Source organism: Cyprinodon variegatus, unplaced genomic scaffold (assembly GCF_000732505.1).
Source record: "Cyprinodon variegatus isolate N-32 unplaced genomic scaffold, C_variegatus-1.0 Scaffold27, whole genome shotgun sequence".
Taxonomy (NCBI): Eukaryota; Metazoa; Chordata; class Actinopteri; order Cyprinodontiformes; family Cyprinodontidae; genus Cyprinodon; species Cyprinodon variegatus.
In genome coordinates, this window is record NW_015150480.1 from 2,117,680 (window position 1) to 2,135,556 (window position 17,877).

Consider the following 17,877-nt stretch of genomic DNA (forward strand, 5'->3'; position numbering starts at 1 on the left):
GCTCTAAATCCTTCACTATCTGTGTTTCTCCCTCTCTGGTCCAGATGAGCTTTTTACTATGCTGGCCAGCAATGCTTGTCTGTTTAAGTGGGTCAGAACTGAATTGGAAAAGTGGTAAAAAAGGCACGCTTGATCTCAACATTGCAATCATGATGACTTATTGGGTCAGTGATTAGGCCAGATAAGAATTGAACCATCAGGTGCATGGGCTGATCCCAGTGAATAAAGCTTCTTGGCTGTAGATGTGCCCATTCCCCCCCACCCCACCCCCACACACAAAGCTTTTGTCTTCGTTCAGTCTCTCCAGCGGGACCCAGCTAACCTGTCGCCTGACTCAGGTATAATGATCGGTTGCTGTAAGGTTATGGAGCTTTAATTGAGTTATAACACAGTTACTCCTGAGGTCTTGAGTGCTCTCTTGTGTCTTCAGGTTTTTCAGACACTAGGCAAAATGGAGGCAAAGGGCGAATGCATCATGTTCCTCAACTATGTACCGTTTTGGTGAAGAGCAAACACTTACCAGAGGAAAAAAAAACAGTCATTATCACATCCCCCACTTTTTTTTTTTTTTTATTTATAGTGTTTTTAGAAAACAGCTGCAGGCTCACTGATGGTGCCAATGGGTTTGCAGATTCTTCTCTTAAATAGTTCAGCTGTCTGGCTGTTTGGAAATGGAGCTAGTAGGTTTTTTTTTTTTTTTCCCTGACAGAACTGAGAAGCAACACTGCAGTGCAAACCCAGGAGTTGCACTCACGCAATTACACTGCAAAAACAATCTAGAAATAAGTAAAAATGACATAAATGAGTATTAATAGAGTATAGTGTATTTACCTTTAATTTGAGTAGGAAAATAAAATGATCTGCAAATGGAATGAGGATTTTCTAACCTTAAAGATAAGATAATTACACAATATGTACTTGAAATAAGACAATGCAATTATTTTTTTTCGTATTTTAAATGTAAATTGTCTTGTTTCATTGACAAAGAGTCTAACTTACCTCTTCAGTTCAAGCAAAAATGCACTTATTTTAAGAAAATATGACTTATTTAAGTTTACATTTTTTCAGTGTAGCTTCTATTCTCAAAATTCTATTGAATCCAATGTACTGATGAAATTACATGCTTAATTCAACGATTTACTAATGGAAGATATGGTGCCTTTCATCATGATTTAGGGAGAAACGTTATTGTTATAGTTGTAAACTATAGCATCATTGGGATTGTTACTTGTTCTATTTTGTTTTTTTTTCTTCCATAAATTGCCCCTAATGATCACCCTTTCAGAGGCATAACCAAGTATTGGCGTATTGCAGTTTAACAAAGAACTCATAACGACTTCCCGTTACTAAGGGGCGGACCCGTTCTTCTGTTGCAATTTGCATGTTTTCTAAGCCTAATCAAGTTTTTCAGCTACTATATAAAGTTTCCAATTCACGCTAATTTGCTAATTCTGAAATTTTGAATTGAAAAAGCTACTAGATGGGAAGCGAAACATCTTCAACCTTGGTAACAAAGTCCAGTGGATTGTTTTTCTAACGTTTTTGGAATTCTATAAAATCATAACGAATATCAGTAAAATTGAGAATATAAAGAAAAATTTACTTTTCTGGTCCAGTTAGACAGTGTAGTTGCATTACTTAACCTAACTATTGTTGGAGCCTGTTTTCTACTCTAAAAGTTGGCCTTCTTTAGAGCTCTTATTGCTAAAGGTGACACAGTTATGTAGTTTTAGCTTCTCAAATGTCTTTGCTTTCTTTGCAGATTTTTCACTCAGTAGATTAGCTTCCCTCCCAAATATTTTGTCTGCTACACTACAAATAGTTCATCAATAAGGGACATTTTGTTTTATTTTTCACTCCACTTTTTTCATGCCAGGACTGATGAAACCCATCATGGAACTAATCAAATTCTGCTTCTTTTCATCAGAAAATTCTTCAACATCTGCCTGAGAAAATCTACAACAGATGGCAGTTTCACAGCATAGGTATGTACTTGATGATCTAAATGTAAATCCCCACCTAATAACTCAGTTTTACAGTTTATGTTGTCTTTATTCTTTTAATCTTTACTTACTTCTGAGGTAGAAAGAAATCAAAGCATACAAGGAAGGAGAAATAATCACTTCTTGAAGTGATTGCAAGTGGAAAATGCGAATGAGCATTTGATTTAAGATCCTTATGAATTGAGGTATACTGCTGTTGCCTAAAGAAACTTAAGCGAGAAGCAATAACGCTCCATTTCAGCTGCTGCTTATCAAGCCTGGCAGCTGAAATAGTTTAGGTCCAGATCAGTGTTGCAGACTGGCCTTTCCTGGAGGCGTATAATTTCGAATCAGGGCTCATCTCTAGGTGGATGCCCCTGATAAATTCTCCATTTTGTCCGTCGCTGAACAAGAAATTGTGATGGGTTTAAAGACGGCCCTTATTCCAGCTTGCACTCACAAAGAATTTTCTCCTTCACTCATCAGTTCATGTGTCACTGGTCAAGATGGGCTGCTGTTATTTACACACTTGAGGCAAGATAACTGTCAATTTTTTTTCTTATCACATTTTACATCCAATTCCATTACTGGTAGAGAATCTCTGTCTTGTGGTAAATTCCCCCGGGTGGATGGAATGACATTAATGACATGGTTGTTTAGTGCTTTTCAAACTGAGAATTGCAAGGTCACAGGCATTTCACACAGCTATTAAGATGCTTCTGTCCTCAAACCATGAATATGAAAAGAGGAATTTATGCCATTGTGAATTCAGCATTCTGAGGGGAGCGCCAGAGGAAAAAGTACAAATACACCAACATCTTTTCTCTCTATGTGTGTGTTTCTTTTATAACGGTATTGCAAACAGGCTAAGAATGAGAGGAATCAGTTTGATCTTTAAAACACCTGTTGCAACTTGTTGAAGGTGTTTCTTAAGCATTTTGCATTTCATCGGCAGTTTATGGCGATACCAAGTTCCAAGTATATAGAACCTGTATATGGCTGTGAATTAGACATAGATTGCTCTTAAGTCATGGTACAATGAAAGAAGTCTCATTGGATGGGTTTGAAAATGTCAGGTCTGTTCTCAGACTAATCACCAAACCATTGGTACACGAGAGCTCCAAAGATGTAATTTTGGACAAGCATTTGTAGCCATTTGCCTTAATGCAAATAAAGGTCAAAGTACATCATTTATTTGCATTTAGGTGTTAGATATTGCTCATAAATCTATGGGGGGGGGGACATTTCTTTGTGGCCTCATGGTGAACTAGGGACCCAAAGCGCTAGACATAGATGGAGCACAAACTGATTACGATGACTAAATAAACCCCATGCATATTATTGTGAAAAATACTCAAAGCACAGATATTCAGATTCTTATTATTTTAATATTTTATTTTTTGCTTCCTGTGGCTTTCAGATTAGTCATATACTTTAGAAAATATGAGACATGTTTTCTAATCCCAGGCCTAAAAACCTTGATGTTGACAATTTGTGACCAGTTTTGAGGGGGACCGTTTGGGACGTGGACCAATTATGACATGGAGCAGTTTGGAGGGGAACCATTTGGGACCTGGACCAATTGGGACATCAACCAGTCGTGACTGGGGCCAGTTGGGACAGGGACTGGTTGGGACGTGGACCAATTATGACTGGTAGCAGTTGAGGGGGGAACCATTTGGGACCTGGACCAGTTGGGACGTGGGCCCGTTGTGACTGGGACCAGTTGTGACGCCAGTGGTTAGGGGGACCCCGTTGTGACGGGGACCAATTGTGATGTGGACCATCCTGTTGTCCTCATGGTAACAAGACTGTCTGTTGAGAGTCTCCCCTCCTTCACACAAACCCCCTCTGGGTTGTAATCAGAGCACCGTCTCATTTGATTACAACAGAAACAAATTGACTTCATGGATGCATCTTACCAGCAATCTGAATGCATCAGCTAGTCTGAATTAGCATCTTGAAAACGGGATGCTCATTTGTTTGTCAAGAAGCCCCTTCAAAAAACTAATTGATCTTAGTGAAACTGACAGCTTGTTTGGCCGTTGTGTCTTTGAATAATTGGTTTTTAGGAATATCTGTATATATAATTTTTTTTCTCTCATCCAGGTTCTATTCTGAAAAAACTTCTGCATACTGGAAATTCATTTAAAGTGAGTCCTCTGTTTGTCTCTAATTCTAATGTAAATGTCCAGAATCATTCTTCCATGCTGGATCAGGTTTTTAAGAGGTTCTCAGCTGAATTGTTATAAACTCTGTGTATATGATATAAAATATCTTCTGTCCAGATCCGCTGTGAGGGCATCCGTCTCTTCCTGCTGTGGCTCCAGGCCCTAAGGGACAACTGTGCTGAGGAGCAGTTCCTTATCTTTGCCTGTCTGGTCCCAGGATTCCCTGCTGTTCCCTCCTCCAGAGGACCCTGCACGCTTGACACCATCATCAACAACCCATCCTCTAACCCCCTAGATGGTCAGTTATAACAGCACAGATTTATTTATCCTTTTCATATAATTATTTGGGGGATTTATAGTATATTTTTTTAATCTTAACCTATACAGCCAAGGTAGTGCCTGAGGAGATAACGCCGTTGCTTCCCGCTGTGTCTGGAGAGAAAGTTGTAGAAGACCTGACCTGTTACTTTCTTGAAACACTACTCAAGTACATGGTCATTCAGGTAAAAATCAACTTTTGATGTAAAATAATTCACTCTTGGAGAAAAATGTGTTTTATTACAATCTGGGGATGAAGGTTTTAGAAGATTTTTTAGGGCTTAGATTTATTGAGGTCCTACTTAGTTCATGCTAATGCACCGAAATGCTTCTGTAGCATATTTCTGAAATGTTTAGTTTAAAACAATGTTCTTCTTCAAAATGTGTTATATTCTGGAGTTAAAATGCGGTGCATTGTGATATATAGCATTACTGCTGCAAAGACATTAAGCTCCGGAAAAATATTTATAATCCAGTAAGGTTTCTGTGTTGTTGAAAAACAAAAAAAGTTTGATCTGATTTGTTTATTCAAAGTTGTATGATCTAAAATGATTGGTGTTTGTTTAAATCCTTTTCCCAAATATCACTGCATGAATCACTTGTACTGTAAAACTTTATGACTACAAATCTGTGATTTAAAAGCAGATCTTTATCCATCATTGGGGGGAATTATTCTAGATTTAATCAATAAAATATTTCCCACTAACAAATTTTCTGCTTTCGTCGGCTTGATAGGCATCTCTCTGAGTGATTTGTTATAATGAAACATTCTTAAACAGTATTTCTTCTCATTGTGTTGTGAAAAACTGCTGCTTAGAATGTTGGTAATTTTCACTGCAGTAAAGCTTTAGTCTGTTTTGTTTCTTATCATAGAGGAGCCATGTCATACAGACAATAAACACGGTTTGAGCGACATTCTGACCTTGTCTGCTTTGTCTGCCGTTTGTCTGCTTCAGGCATCCAGCTTAGAATGGAAGAACAAAGAGAACGAAGACACAGGCTTCAGGTTTCTCTTCAGCCTTTTCAAGAAGTACTACCTTCCACATCTGTTCCCCTCCTTCACCAAACTCACCAATCTTTATAAGCCTTTGTTAGGTAGGTTTATTCACTCAATGTAGTCTGTGGCTATGTTCACACTGCAGGCCTTAATGCTCAATTCCCATTCTTTTGTTAAATCTCTTTTTTTTTTTTGCCTTGCCGTTCACATTTACAAATATATGCAACTTGTATGTGATCTCCTGTGTGAACTGCATTCATACAACGCAGGTGTCCCGCATGCGCAGGAGAGGACAAAATGACGTCACAAGCAAGCATGCTCTGTGTTTATGGAAGTAAACATGGATGGTAGAGCTGGAATGCATTTAGCGATCTTTCCCAACCTTAAAAACTCATTCTTTTCAAGATGGTTAAACATAAATACAACTCTCTGCATCATCATCCACCATGGTTGTTGTTTTTCGTACTGCTTCTGTGTAGCAAGAAGCAGAATAGTGACCTATGTTGGTTACTAATGGCGTTCAGGTCGGATGAATGCGAACTGGCTGTTCAGACTTGGGTCGCATTTGAAAAGATCAGATTCGTATCGGATCCAGGACCACTTAGCCAAGTGGTCTGGGTCGCATTGGAAAAAAATTGGATCTGTGTTGTTCAGACTGTCATGAAATGTTCAGATACAGGGCAAAAAAAATCGGATTTGGGTCACTTCAGGCTGCTGTGTAAACGTAGCTTGTGTGTCTCTTTGTTGTCAAAGCCAAATGCTATATTCACACCGTAAGCAGCAGAAGACCGCAGAAACCCGTGTGATGCTTCATTTTCGATGCTTGTACAAGTTTAGTTCTGACACGTGGCTGAAGCATCTTTGCTGCTCCGGCTGCACGGTCGAAAAGTGGTTCTGATGCATGTTGGGCGGAGCTACCCTATCCTTTATTTGCCTGTAATTACTGAATGCTGTGTGCAAAACTTGCGTAAAAAACGTGACGTAAGTCGTGCTGCCCAGCGCTAGGCTCTGGTCCTGCCTGGAATCGTTAAGAGGCTCTAGCCATGATGCCCGGCCCCATATCGTCTTGGGCTTGGCTGACTCTGGTCATGGTAACCTTGGAAACCCTCATTACTGAAAATGTCAATGTTAATGTAGTACATCTTACACAAACTTTCATTTTTTCCAAGTTCTCCTCCCCATCCATCTCTTGCCCCAATCTTTTTAACATGCTACATGTTCTCTTTAAAATCGGGAGAAGCTGTTTGTATCCGTCTTTATTTAATAAAATAATAAAGCCCCCAGTCTGATATTCCACTGTATCCCCTATGGCCAAAATTCGACTGCATGATCGCTAACTGGTTTGTCTTAGATCAGACCATTCAGTGGGGAATCCTTTGGATTTAGTTTTAAAATCATTTCAATGAATGACGTAAGAAGAATTCGAAACCCATTGCCACTCTGGGTCTCTGAGCAAGACCCTTATTCCCCAATTGCTCCCCGGGCGCCCCACGATGGCAGCCCACTGCTCCCCAAGGGGGTGGGTTAAATGCAGAGGTACATTTCTCAAATGTGAGATTAATAAAGTTCACTTTCATTCTTAAGATTTCTGGTTTGAGCCAACATATGGTTGTTGATTCTGTCCTGGTTGTTGATCCAAAAAAATGAAGGTCAGTTGCTATTTTTTTGTGCATCAGTTTCAATTCAATTCAGTTTATTTTTATAGCGCCAATTCACAACACGTCATCTCAAGGTACTTTACAGTTCACCAGATCATACAGTCAAATTATTTCAAAGTTTTCTAAGGAAAACCAGTTGATTGCATCGATTCATTGACTCGGATGCAATCCCTCACCCTAAGCATGTTTGTAGCGACAGTGGAGAGGAAAACTCCCCTTTAACAGGAAGAAACATCCAGCAGAACCAGTTACTGTGGTATCCATAATTGCAGCCCTTAATATGGAGCGTTTGCTGAAAATCTGCATTTTCTGCAACTTTTTAAACGTTTACATTAACCACCTCATTCTGTCTTGTTAAGAACTTCCTCCGCTCAGATCCAAACCCCTATATGTACCGGTGACGCGGAACAATGAGAGCACCTTCTGCACGAGGGATCAGTACTTGGCACCCAGAGTTGCCTTCATCACCTGGCTTGTCACCTTCTTCCTGGAGAAGAAGTATGTCAACAGTACTGCTGCAGCGCAGAGCGCCAGGAATGGAACTGAGGTCATTCCTAAACTCATCCAGGTAAACATTATAGAACTCTCTGTTCATTCCTCACTCTGTCATCAAGAATAGAAGATTGCTGCAGCAAAGTCTAAACCTATGCACTAGAACCAGGCAGAATATACGAAAAACAATTAATGGTATTATGTATTGTAGAGGCACCTCTACCATACGTTATACAATAATACATAATCAAAGAAACCTCTCTATTTAATGTATGTTGGAGTTGTAATTCCTCTCCTAATTGTTTATTTATTTTTTTTCTGTCAGACTGTTACTGCAGGCAGTAGCAGCCAGGAGAAGGAGAAAGATAAGACCTCTGATGGGGATTCTAACGGACCACAAGGGGATACGGAAAAGAGCCACTCCAACAGCAGCACGCTGTCTGACCGACGGCCCAGTGATTCCAGCTTGTGTAGCATCGAGGAGGAGCACAAGCATGTCTACGACATGGTGCACTCCATTCTGCTGTCCACAAGGGACAATGTGAACTTTGTCAACGAAGTCTTCCATCAGGTAAAACGCACATCTACAATCATAAGAGCTCTTCCCATTTAAGGGACTCTTGTCTCCCTCTTCTCATTTAATGTACTCTGTCTCCCTCTGCTGGTCATATTCTGACTCGCTGCTTGCATTCTTCTGACCCCACAGGCTTTCTTATTGCCATCCTGTGAAGCCTCGGCAACCAGGAAGGTGATTAAAGTGTACAGAAAGTGGATCCTGCAGGAGAGGCCCATCTTTATGAACGAGCCTGACCCAACTACACAGGAGGATGAAGTGGATGAAAACACTGAGCGCATTCTAAGAGCGGATGCAAACTGCATGCATGTAAAAGCGAGTTTCACATAAAGTTACAATGCTGACAGTGATTCTACACTCATAAGACTAGTCTTTGTGTGCATTGTAAAGCAAAGTAAAACAGACATAGTGAAATGTTGCTTTCTGCCTTCAATGCAAAGATTAGTGAACTTTTTCTCCTCTGCAAGGCGTTTGAGAGTCATGGTCACAAACGATCGTCAAGCTGGGGGAGGACCTATTCGTTCAGCAGTGCCATCAATCGGGGTTTTCTCACCGAGGAAGAGAACAGAGACGTCAAAGCTGGCATGCAGCCCACACTACAGGTCAGTCTTTGGGTTTAGACGAAGAAGAACAATACTGGAACCCTGTAGTTAATATTATTAGCTTGGTAATCTCCTGTGCTCTATTCCCTTCTGGTGATTGTACAATTTTATTTTATAAGATTATGTTTGTAGAGGTAGAGAAACATGAGAGGTTTGGTTCTGATTTTAGGGCGCTATTTCATTTGGATCATTATTCTACTTAATGAACCAGTGAGGACTTCATTTTTCATTTAAAGGAAGAGACTTCCTTATTTTTATTTAAGACTGGTATTATACAGAATGTATGTCATGCAAGTTTACAAGTTTCCTAATTTTCTCTCTTAAAAGAGAGAAACGCCTACAGCATAAAGGATTCCCTACTATGCTTGGAAATGATTCTAGATTATTGACCATTTGGTATAAGCACATTTTTAAAGTTTTTATGTTTGATAGCTATAGTTATTCATTTCAATTTTTTTTTATTTTATACATTCAATCTGTCAATAACTGCAGATTGAAACTAATTTGTGTGGCTATATCTGTCAAATTTATATCCTAAAGCGTAGGTCTTCAACAGGGAGTCTTCAGAGGTACTGCATTGTCTCGAAAGTTTTGGTTCATTATCCTTTTTTTTATATTCCCCCACTGCAATTTTTTCCATCCATCCATTATCTTACACGCTTGTCCCAATTGGGGTGCAATTTTTTCCACTAATTGAAAAATCTTTAAATACACATTAATATGAATTCAACACACTGTATTAAACAGATAAATGGAAGCAGAAGATGTCTTTCAGTCATCAATGCACACATTCTGCGACACACGGGAGCTCTTTCAAGCTGGGCACCGTTTCATTCACAACACCTGTCCCATCAATGAGGAATCAGAATCAGAAATACATTAATAATCACAGGGCGAAATTACTTTTGTTACATGACTCCATCTGTAATAGAGTGACTATAGGACCAGTTTGATAAAACACAATTTCATACGATAAATGTAATTAGGGGGTCCCCACTCCATCCCGCCATCAGTTTGGGGGTCCTTGGCCTCTAAAACCTTGAAGACCCCTGCTTTAAAGGGTTTATGTTGCATTACTTTGCATTATCTCCATTGTATAAATAAAATAAAATAAGTAAACAACCCATTGGTAAATAGATGGTGTCTAATGGAGGCTATGTAGATCAGATGCCATGATTTGCTGCTTTTGTCAAAATGAGTGTTTTTGAAGATTTTTTCATGCCTGTCTCACTATCTGTGTGTGATAAAGGAATAGGAGACAATATTTTTAATCCAGAGACTCAGAAAGGCGTGGATTACTAACGGAACCCGGATTAACCTTTAAGTGTAACTTTATTTAAATTTTTATTTTTAGTTAAGACTAGTCAAACATTTGTTTTGTAATCTAAGTTTTCCTCTAACTTCATAGACTTATTAAAAGCTGGCTTTTTCCAGATTGTTTGTATCTTTTATTTATACTGTAATAAGTATATATTTTTACCTTTTTATCAGGAGTATGAAAAAAATAGTTTTTCAGTGACTTTCACCACTTTGTGTGATTGTGTAGGTATTCCTGACCAACTCATCCAATGTGTTCCTGTTGGAGCCATGTCAGGATGTGCCAAAACTCCTGGAAAACCAGGTTGAGGTTTGCAAGAATGTTCTCAGCATCTACCGGCACATGATCATGGAGCACAGCATGACTACGCAGACGTGGTCAGTGATGTTCGAGTACACGTGGGATTTCTTTGCAGCCCTCTTTGGTTGATGCCTTCTTCTTTTACATTTGCTCTTTCCTCAGGGAGCAGATGCTGCAGGTGCTACTGAAGATCACAGAAGCAATAATGAAGAGGCCACAAGAAAACCAAAGAAAAGACAGCTTTGCTGAAAGTTTAGCATCTTTACTTTTTAGGGTAAAGGCCAATCTATACACTTTTATTTCTACGGTGTCCTACTTTAATGGTTCTGACTAAATATAATGCTGTTCATCTAAAAGGATTTTTTTTCTCTCTACATGAACTCAGACTATTATTGTGGCTTGGGTCCGAGCAAACCTCAACGTATTTATCTCTCGGGAGCTGTGGGATGAGCTGCTGGCAGTGCTGTCCTCTCTTACCTGCTGGGAGGAGCTGGTGACAGAGTGGGCCGGCATCATGGACTCGCTGACGGCTGTGTTGGCACGCTCCGTTTATGGCCTGGACATGGCCAACTTGCCTTTAGACAAGCTCAGTGAACAGAAGGAGAAAAAACAGCGAGGACGTGGTGAGGAGATTTAAAGGGAAAACAGAGATGGGGAGGGGCAGCATTCTTGATAAGTGTACAAAGTCTGTAAAATGCTTCAATACCACTTTTTATTTCTCTTTATTCCATCCCATTACCATTAAAAAAAGAGCCACATATCAAAACAGTATATCTATTTACCCATTCTATTTAGTTGGGTTGTTTTTGTGGTTTAAGAAGTACAGTTTTAAGATAAAAACTAACCTATTGGCAAATATATAACGAAGAACTTTTCTTCAAACCCTAAAGAAAAAAACACTCGCCTTGAAAGCAAAGCCTCCACTCCCCGTCTGGGTGCTGCCCATTTTATGAAGTTGCTCTATTAGAGTACTTCTAATAGGGCAAATAGCCCCACCCGCCAGCGGCCAAAATCATTTTTGCCTGCTAGTGGTTTAGCCTTGATCAATGCCCAGGCCCTAGAGCTGACGGGCCAATCACAACATAGAGATGCCTTTTGAATTTCTGGATGCAAAGCGGGCGGGATTTTGAGGGTGTGACGACAAAACTGCATGACACTGGAGAAAGCACAAGAAAGATGGCAACAACTGTTGAACAGTTCTCATTTGACTCAGCTTTGGAATCAGTTTTGGAAGAATTAGACTTGGGATTTTCATTGAAACATGATCAGGAAGAGGCTCTACTCTCATTATTTTTAAGAAGGACGTATTCACCGTTTTATCAACAGGCTGTTTGTTTACACTCCCCCACCAGCTTTCTGTCGCGCTTACTACGTCACAGTCAGTTGCGCTCATTGGTCAGGGCGTTGGCCAGTAGGCGCAGTCATGGTTTGAAAGACAACGGGTTGTTCTCATCAACAACGTTCCGATGTCTCATTCATCGGAGCCTGACTAAATTATACATTTAATCTCACATTTAGTCTGGTTTATCAGGCTAAAGTCTGACACCTCTAAAGACCAAAAAGCACATTTTTGTGACACATAAACTAAAAAATAATAGGTGCTTTCCCTGTGTGGATTAGCTGCTGAAAGAGCCACTTCATCTGAACCTTTAGCCAGATTCCTGACATTCTCCTCACATCACCCTTCCGTGGTTGGAGAAAATATGGGTTTGTTTACAGTGCAAGCACATCCTGGTTAGGCTAGGTGTTTCCTGGAGGTGGTCTTTTTAGTAGATATTTTCCATTCCCTGTTTTCAACAGAACAGGACGGAGCTGCAGCTGACAGTAGAGCTAATGAGGATTACTCAGAGGTCTGAATCAAACAAAACTCCACTTTATCCTATTTTTTCCTCCCTTTGATGAATGAATCAAAAGTTAAAAGTTAAAAGTCACAAAAAAGTGGATTTTGCATTGTATAGGCCCTTTTAAAAGAAGAATTTTTTTTTTTATGTTGTGTGCAGTACTGATGGAAAAACATGCAGAAAATGGTAACAAAAAATATTACCTTTTTTTTCATGCAGGACAATAAAAAAGTATGACTAGAACTACCCCTTTTAAAGAACGCTCTTTATTTTTGAGAACAGGAATTAAATCTTTAAACTTTAAAGGTCCTTGTCAGAACTGACTGTAAGAGCATCAAGAGGTCTGATAGAGCTGGTTAAAATATGCCCCCAAAATACACAGATACAAGATACCAGTAAATGTTCAGTTTTCCTTCCACTTCACACATGAATTACTTTTTTATTGTTCTATTACAATGAAAACAATGAAATTTATGATTTTAATGTCACTGAATGTAAAGGAAAAGTTTAAAGGGTTGAAAAACTCATCAAGCATTTGCTTTTTCTTAAGGTTTATTTTTGTTTTATCATCCTAATTTAGTTTTTCCTTTGCTACTTTTTAAATGTGAAACAGATTTTACTAATAACACATCCTGCATCATTTCTTTGATTTGTAAAGTATTAATAGACCTAGACTTAGACAGATTTGTTTGTCATTTTCTTTACACAAGTGTAAAAAAAAAAAGAAAGTGCAGCCTTGAAAAATAGTAATAAAATATATAAAAACAGTAATATAAACAACAAGTAATAAACTGCTATCTCTTTTTATATTTCCAGGGTAATCTAAATCTATGCCAGTTAATATTGCCTTTTTGCATTTTAACTCTTTAAAACTCTTCCTTTGCATGCCAGGAGTAATCCAGGAATCCCAGAAGGCAGCTGCAGTTGCACGCTCATTCTCACTGAGCTGGAGAAACCATGGAGAGCAGGGTGGGCCTGGAGCCCAGGAGCCCATGAGGATTCGCTCTGCCACTACCTCAGGAGCGCCCGGTGTGGAGAAAGCCCGAAACAGTGTCCGCCAGAAGGCCTCCGGTCAGTATCATCCTACATTTGGTAGCAGCCTCAAAACATTGTGGCTGTAAATAAACAGCTGGATTAAATCCAAATTATGTTGTTTTTTCAATTATCCTTTTTGCACCATGCATCTTAGATTAATTTAGAAAAGAAAAAAGTGAGAGTAAACTACCTTCAAATCCTCCAACTTCACCAAAAATCAACAAATATAGAACTCCAAGAGCTCAGTTAACTGTCACCTTGGGTTGTTACTGTAGAACAATACTGTCTGTAATGAAAAAAAAACAAAAAAAACATCAAACTTTGCATCATGATTTTTTTTCCAAACACTTTGAAATTAGCCTCCTCCTTCTTTAAGAGCCCTCTGCTGTTCCCATCACTCCCGTCTTGGCATATGGTCACGACAATTCTACACGTTCAATAAATATCGGTTGTGGAAAATGGCAACTCAGGATACAATTGAACCTTAAGGGAATGATCCCACGTCAGACCCGGAAAGTACGTTTTCTGAAGAACCCGAGCGAGTACAGAGGCTATATAGACATTTCACCTTGGTAATATATCTCCCACTCATCCTCTAATACACATCTGTCAAAGTTAAACTACTCTGTGCTACGAGATTGAGTATAAAACAGCTGATATTTACCTGAGCAGATGGTGATGTTGACTTCTTTTGATTGTTTGAATTGTGCCGTCTTTGAGTGATAATTAAAATAACAAGTAGTTTTCTGTCAAACTCCATTTTGGCCACAACGCCATAAAGCAGCTTGCAGAAGTATAACAGATTTCTTTTAAGGGAAGGGTCATTTCCAAACATAAAAGCATTTTTTAAGAACTGTATCATCCTTTAGGATGCTTAAAGATAGAATAATCTCCTTGGGATCCAAAAGTACATTTCATCAACATTATTTATAAAGCAGAAAAGTGTTGGATTAAGAAGTGGTTATTATTAAAAACTCAGTAGAAGCATGTTTCATCAGGTGGAGTTAGCTGTTTTTCTTCTTCTGACTGGCTGCCACAGAACTTTAAATATGCTGGTGAAGATTCTCAGTCATCCAGGTCATAGTCATGAATAAAAAAATAAAAAAAAGAAAAGTAAAAACAATCCACTGGACTTTGTTTCCAAGTTTGAAGACGTTTCGCTTCCCATCCAGGAAGCATTTTTCAATTGCTGGTGTTGAGTCCGAGGTTCAAACCAGTGGATTGTTTTTAATTGTCTTTTTTTTTTTGAAGAAATTTGAATAATTTATCAAGCATCACTTACATTAATACTTTGGGTGTGAGTTTGATGAGAGGGATAATATTATTTACTTGATACTGGCCCTTTAAGAGTGCACCCATCTTATCTTTCTGATATGGTTAGTCATAAATCTGACCAGACTTTCATTAGAAACACATTAATGCCTCCTAAAAGCATGTCCTTTTTTGCAGCTTGTGGTGAACGTTTATATTTGAAACAATATAAACTATTTAGATTAAAATATAAATAATAAATTGTGGACTACATGCCTGTTTTTAACATTGCTTGGTATGTTTTAATCCACAAAACAAACAAAAAAACAGCAGATATTTCAAAAACACCAATTTAAAACCATTTATATTCAAGAGAAGTGTGTATGAAGTTCTGCTTGGTTTTCCGTTTGCCTTTTTTGTTTTCCTTCTCATCAGACCACCAAAAACAACTCATAGAGTAGTTCGGACATCATTATTTCACCTTTGAAAAGGGGCCAGGTGCCACTGAAACGCCTAATCTATAGACAAAGAGGCCAGCAGATGGTCTTCATTGTTTCTTTGACATGTCGCTGGCCAGTGTCAGCATATTCCATGTCAGCTTGACTGCAGGCTGACAGTATATTCCCCAGACAGAGTTTGCAAAAAATAAAGGTCGATGCTTTTATTTGATAGACATGTGGAGGCTGGAATACAATTTTAACTAGAAAGTTAATAAAATCAGTCAGCAGCTGCATATCTTACCTGTATATGTATGTGTAGAATCATAATCTAGATAATAAAAGGGAACATCTTTCTCTTTTTCTGACGTCCATCCACTTCATTCACCAACTGCGCTCTGAAATGACAGGCCTGTTGTGTAAAGGGAAAATGTTTTTATGCAAGAAGCATAAAGTGTCTTGAGTGTTTTTACATGCATGTGTTAAACCACCCATTATATCCCTTACGTAGAAGTTTACACATCTATTCTTTCAGCCTGTTTATTTGTATCTCAATGCCAGCAAAGATGGACGTTAAATGTAACCGCTTCAGATTCTCCTCCTTTCTTCAGCCTAATTGGATTTCTCTCACATTGATCTTCAAAGGAGCAACAACCCTCCTCCCTACTCCTCAAGAGAAAGCCCCACACATCAATTGCACGGCACTTTTTGATTGTTTCATTAAGGGTGTAATTAATGCTCATTAATATGCACAGGCGGGAAGCAGTGGCGGGCTGTAAGCAGATAGGATGTATCGCTCTTAACTGAAAGACATAATTAAAGTGTGCTGAAAGCAGAGGAGAGAAGCTCAATATGAGAACAACCCTGAAGTGTTATCCACACACACAAAGGAAATGCATCAGCATTGAAAACTGTCAAAACTTGGTTGCTCTTCTGCATGCAAATATACAACGTCACTTTTGTGAGATCTTGTCTTTAAAAACGAAGGAAAAAGACTCTATATTTAATTATTGGGCTCATTAGGGGTCTGCAGCCACACTGATCCAGGTGAACAAACTCTCCCTGAGTCTTTGAAAGCTCAGTTACTAATTGGTTCTAATAACGGTTTTATATCTAGAACAAAATGTACAATAGTGCTAATTATTTACATGGAAACCTTTTAAATATGTGGTAATTTAAGCTACTATATGTATTTTAGAAAAGTTGATTAAATGCATATTCATTACAGTATTATATTATTGAATTGTACATTTATTTCTGTAATTTAATTAATAAGGTGAAATTCTAGAATGGGTTTAAACCACGCAGTGTTATATCCTGTGTTTATTACTATTAGGTTTAATCATTTTTATTATTTTCTCTCTCAATAAATCAAAATGGGAGTTTATAGTTGGGACCATGTTTGCATGAATGACAGTAAATCCTGTGGTGTCAGATGTAGGCCATCAGAGAGAATATATAGGCAGAAGAAAGTCAGACAAGCCAAGAACTGCCTGCAGTGACATTTCTCTGTGGTTTAATACGGTAATAAATTACTTCCTGTGATAACTGAATGACTATAATGTTTAGGTTTTTTCCATCATCCAAGGTGATTCTGAGAAGTACTCCTTACAGGACTTTTAGTTTGAGTTTTAATCATTTTGAGTGGTATCTAAATGCGCCATTGCGGCCTCGTCTGTTGGTGACCTTAAAGGCTTTAAACAACTAAGATTCTTACATTTAAAGGAAATCAGAAAACTTAGTTGTTGTTGTTTTTGTTTGGTTTTTGTGGAGAAAATTTTATTAATCTTGGTTTAGGCCTTTAGGAGAGTTGAAAGTTTTACAAGTTGAATTTATTCTTAATAGAATATATGTGAAAGCTTTGTTCTTTTTCAGGTGATTCCTATAGTTATGCACTTTATAGATATAACTTTATGGAGATATATGTATTATAGCTTTATGGACTTTTGCCAAGTCTGTAAACATGTTCTATTGAGTTGCTGTGTGACCCCTGAGCAAAGGAACCGCCCAAAGGAAACAAACCTGATGTTAAATATAGAATTGGAGAATATGTATATTTTCTATTTTTTTGAATTTTGCAGTTTTTTTAATCATGCAGTTTGTTTTTACAATCCCAGTAGCTTAATTTATTTGATTTACTAGTTTATACTTTGGTTTTATGTCATTTTGGTTTTGTTTTCCTTTTTAAAACCTTTGGCTAGTCAAGTTTACCTGTTCATTTTATGATATTTATTTATTTATTTTTTTCCCCTCAAAGAGCTTTAGTGCTTTTTGTGAGAGAATTTGGCCTCTAAATGTTTTTTGCAAGACTGACGATCAAGTGAAGTGTTTTAGTAGCTGTTTTTTTTAAATGCAAATATTCTGACATTTAGTAGCTTTCATTTTTTGTTTGTTTCCATTTTTTATTTTTTTTTTGGTTTAATAACCGTTTTAACTCAGAACAGCACATTGTTTTTATGGGTTCTAACTTAACTGTAACAAAGCTAGATGCAGTTACTTTATGTATTCTGAATTACTTATTTTATTAAAACAAATGCTTTTATCATTAGAGGCTATTTTTACTCCACTTGCATTGAATTCTGTCTTCTTCCCTTTGCCTCTCTACTGTTTCCACTGTCTCTTTCTTCCCTCTCTATCTTTGCCTGATGGAAGCTAAGCGAAGCCAGTCCATCAGCAACTGTGTCCATCTTTACGAGGCTTTGCCCACTGCTAAAAGTGTCCCTATGCTGCTCCACACTGTGAGCTCTTTCTTGCCTGGTATCTCTTCTGGTAATTCTGCTTGCTCTCATAGACTCTCAGGTAAAGTGCACTGTGAGAGCTGCATGTATCTGTGTGTTTGTGACCTCCGTCCTGCATTTCTCATCCATCTCCAATAATCTCTTATACATTTGAAGTGTTTGT

At 38.3% G+C, this 17,877-nt stretch overlaps 1 protein-coding gene across 6 annotated transcripts in view; it reads left to right on the forward strand.

Moving 5' to 3' along the window:
- Positions 1 to 17,877, forward strand: part of ralgapa2 (Ral GTPase activating protein, alpha subunit 2 (catalytic)) — a 147,679-nt gene that overhangs the window by 37,402 nt on the left and 92,400 nt on the right. For 5 of the 6 annotated variants that reach the window (XM_015396705.1, XM_015396711.1, XM_015396727.1 and 2 more), the window contains exons 4-17: positions 1,928 to 1,985; positions 4,092 to 4,135; positions 4,271 to 4,451; positions 4,541 to 4,656; positions 5,428 to 5,566; positions 7,486 to 7,694; positions 7,944 to 8,189; positions 8,325 to 8,501; positions 8,660 to 8,794; positions 10,341 to 10,489; positions 10,575 to 10,686; positions 10,798 to 11,035; positions 13,145 to 13,324; positions 17,629 to 17,775. In XM_015396705.1, coding sequence (XP_015252191.1) covers positions 1,928 to 1,985; positions 4,092 to 4,135; positions 4,271 to 4,451; positions 4,541 to 4,656; positions 5,428 to 5,566; positions 7,486 to 7,694; positions 7,944 to 8,189; positions 8,325 to 8,501; positions 8,660 to 8,794; positions 10,341 to 10,489; positions 10,575 to 10,686; positions 10,798 to 11,035; positions 13,145 to 13,324; positions 17,629 to 17,775 — 2,131 coding nt within the window. The remainder of the gene's footprint in view (positions 1 to 1,927; positions 1,986 to 4,091; positions 4,136 to 4,270; positions 4,452 to 4,540; positions 4,657 to 5,427; positions 5,567 to 7,485; positions 7,695 to 7,943; positions 8,190 to 8,324; positions 8,502 to 8,659; positions 8,795 to 10,340; positions 10,490 to 10,574; positions 10,687 to 10,797; positions 11,036 to 13,144; positions 13,325 to 17,628; positions 17,776 to 17,877) is intronic. The other variant, XM_015396732.1, reaches the window with a different exon arrangement.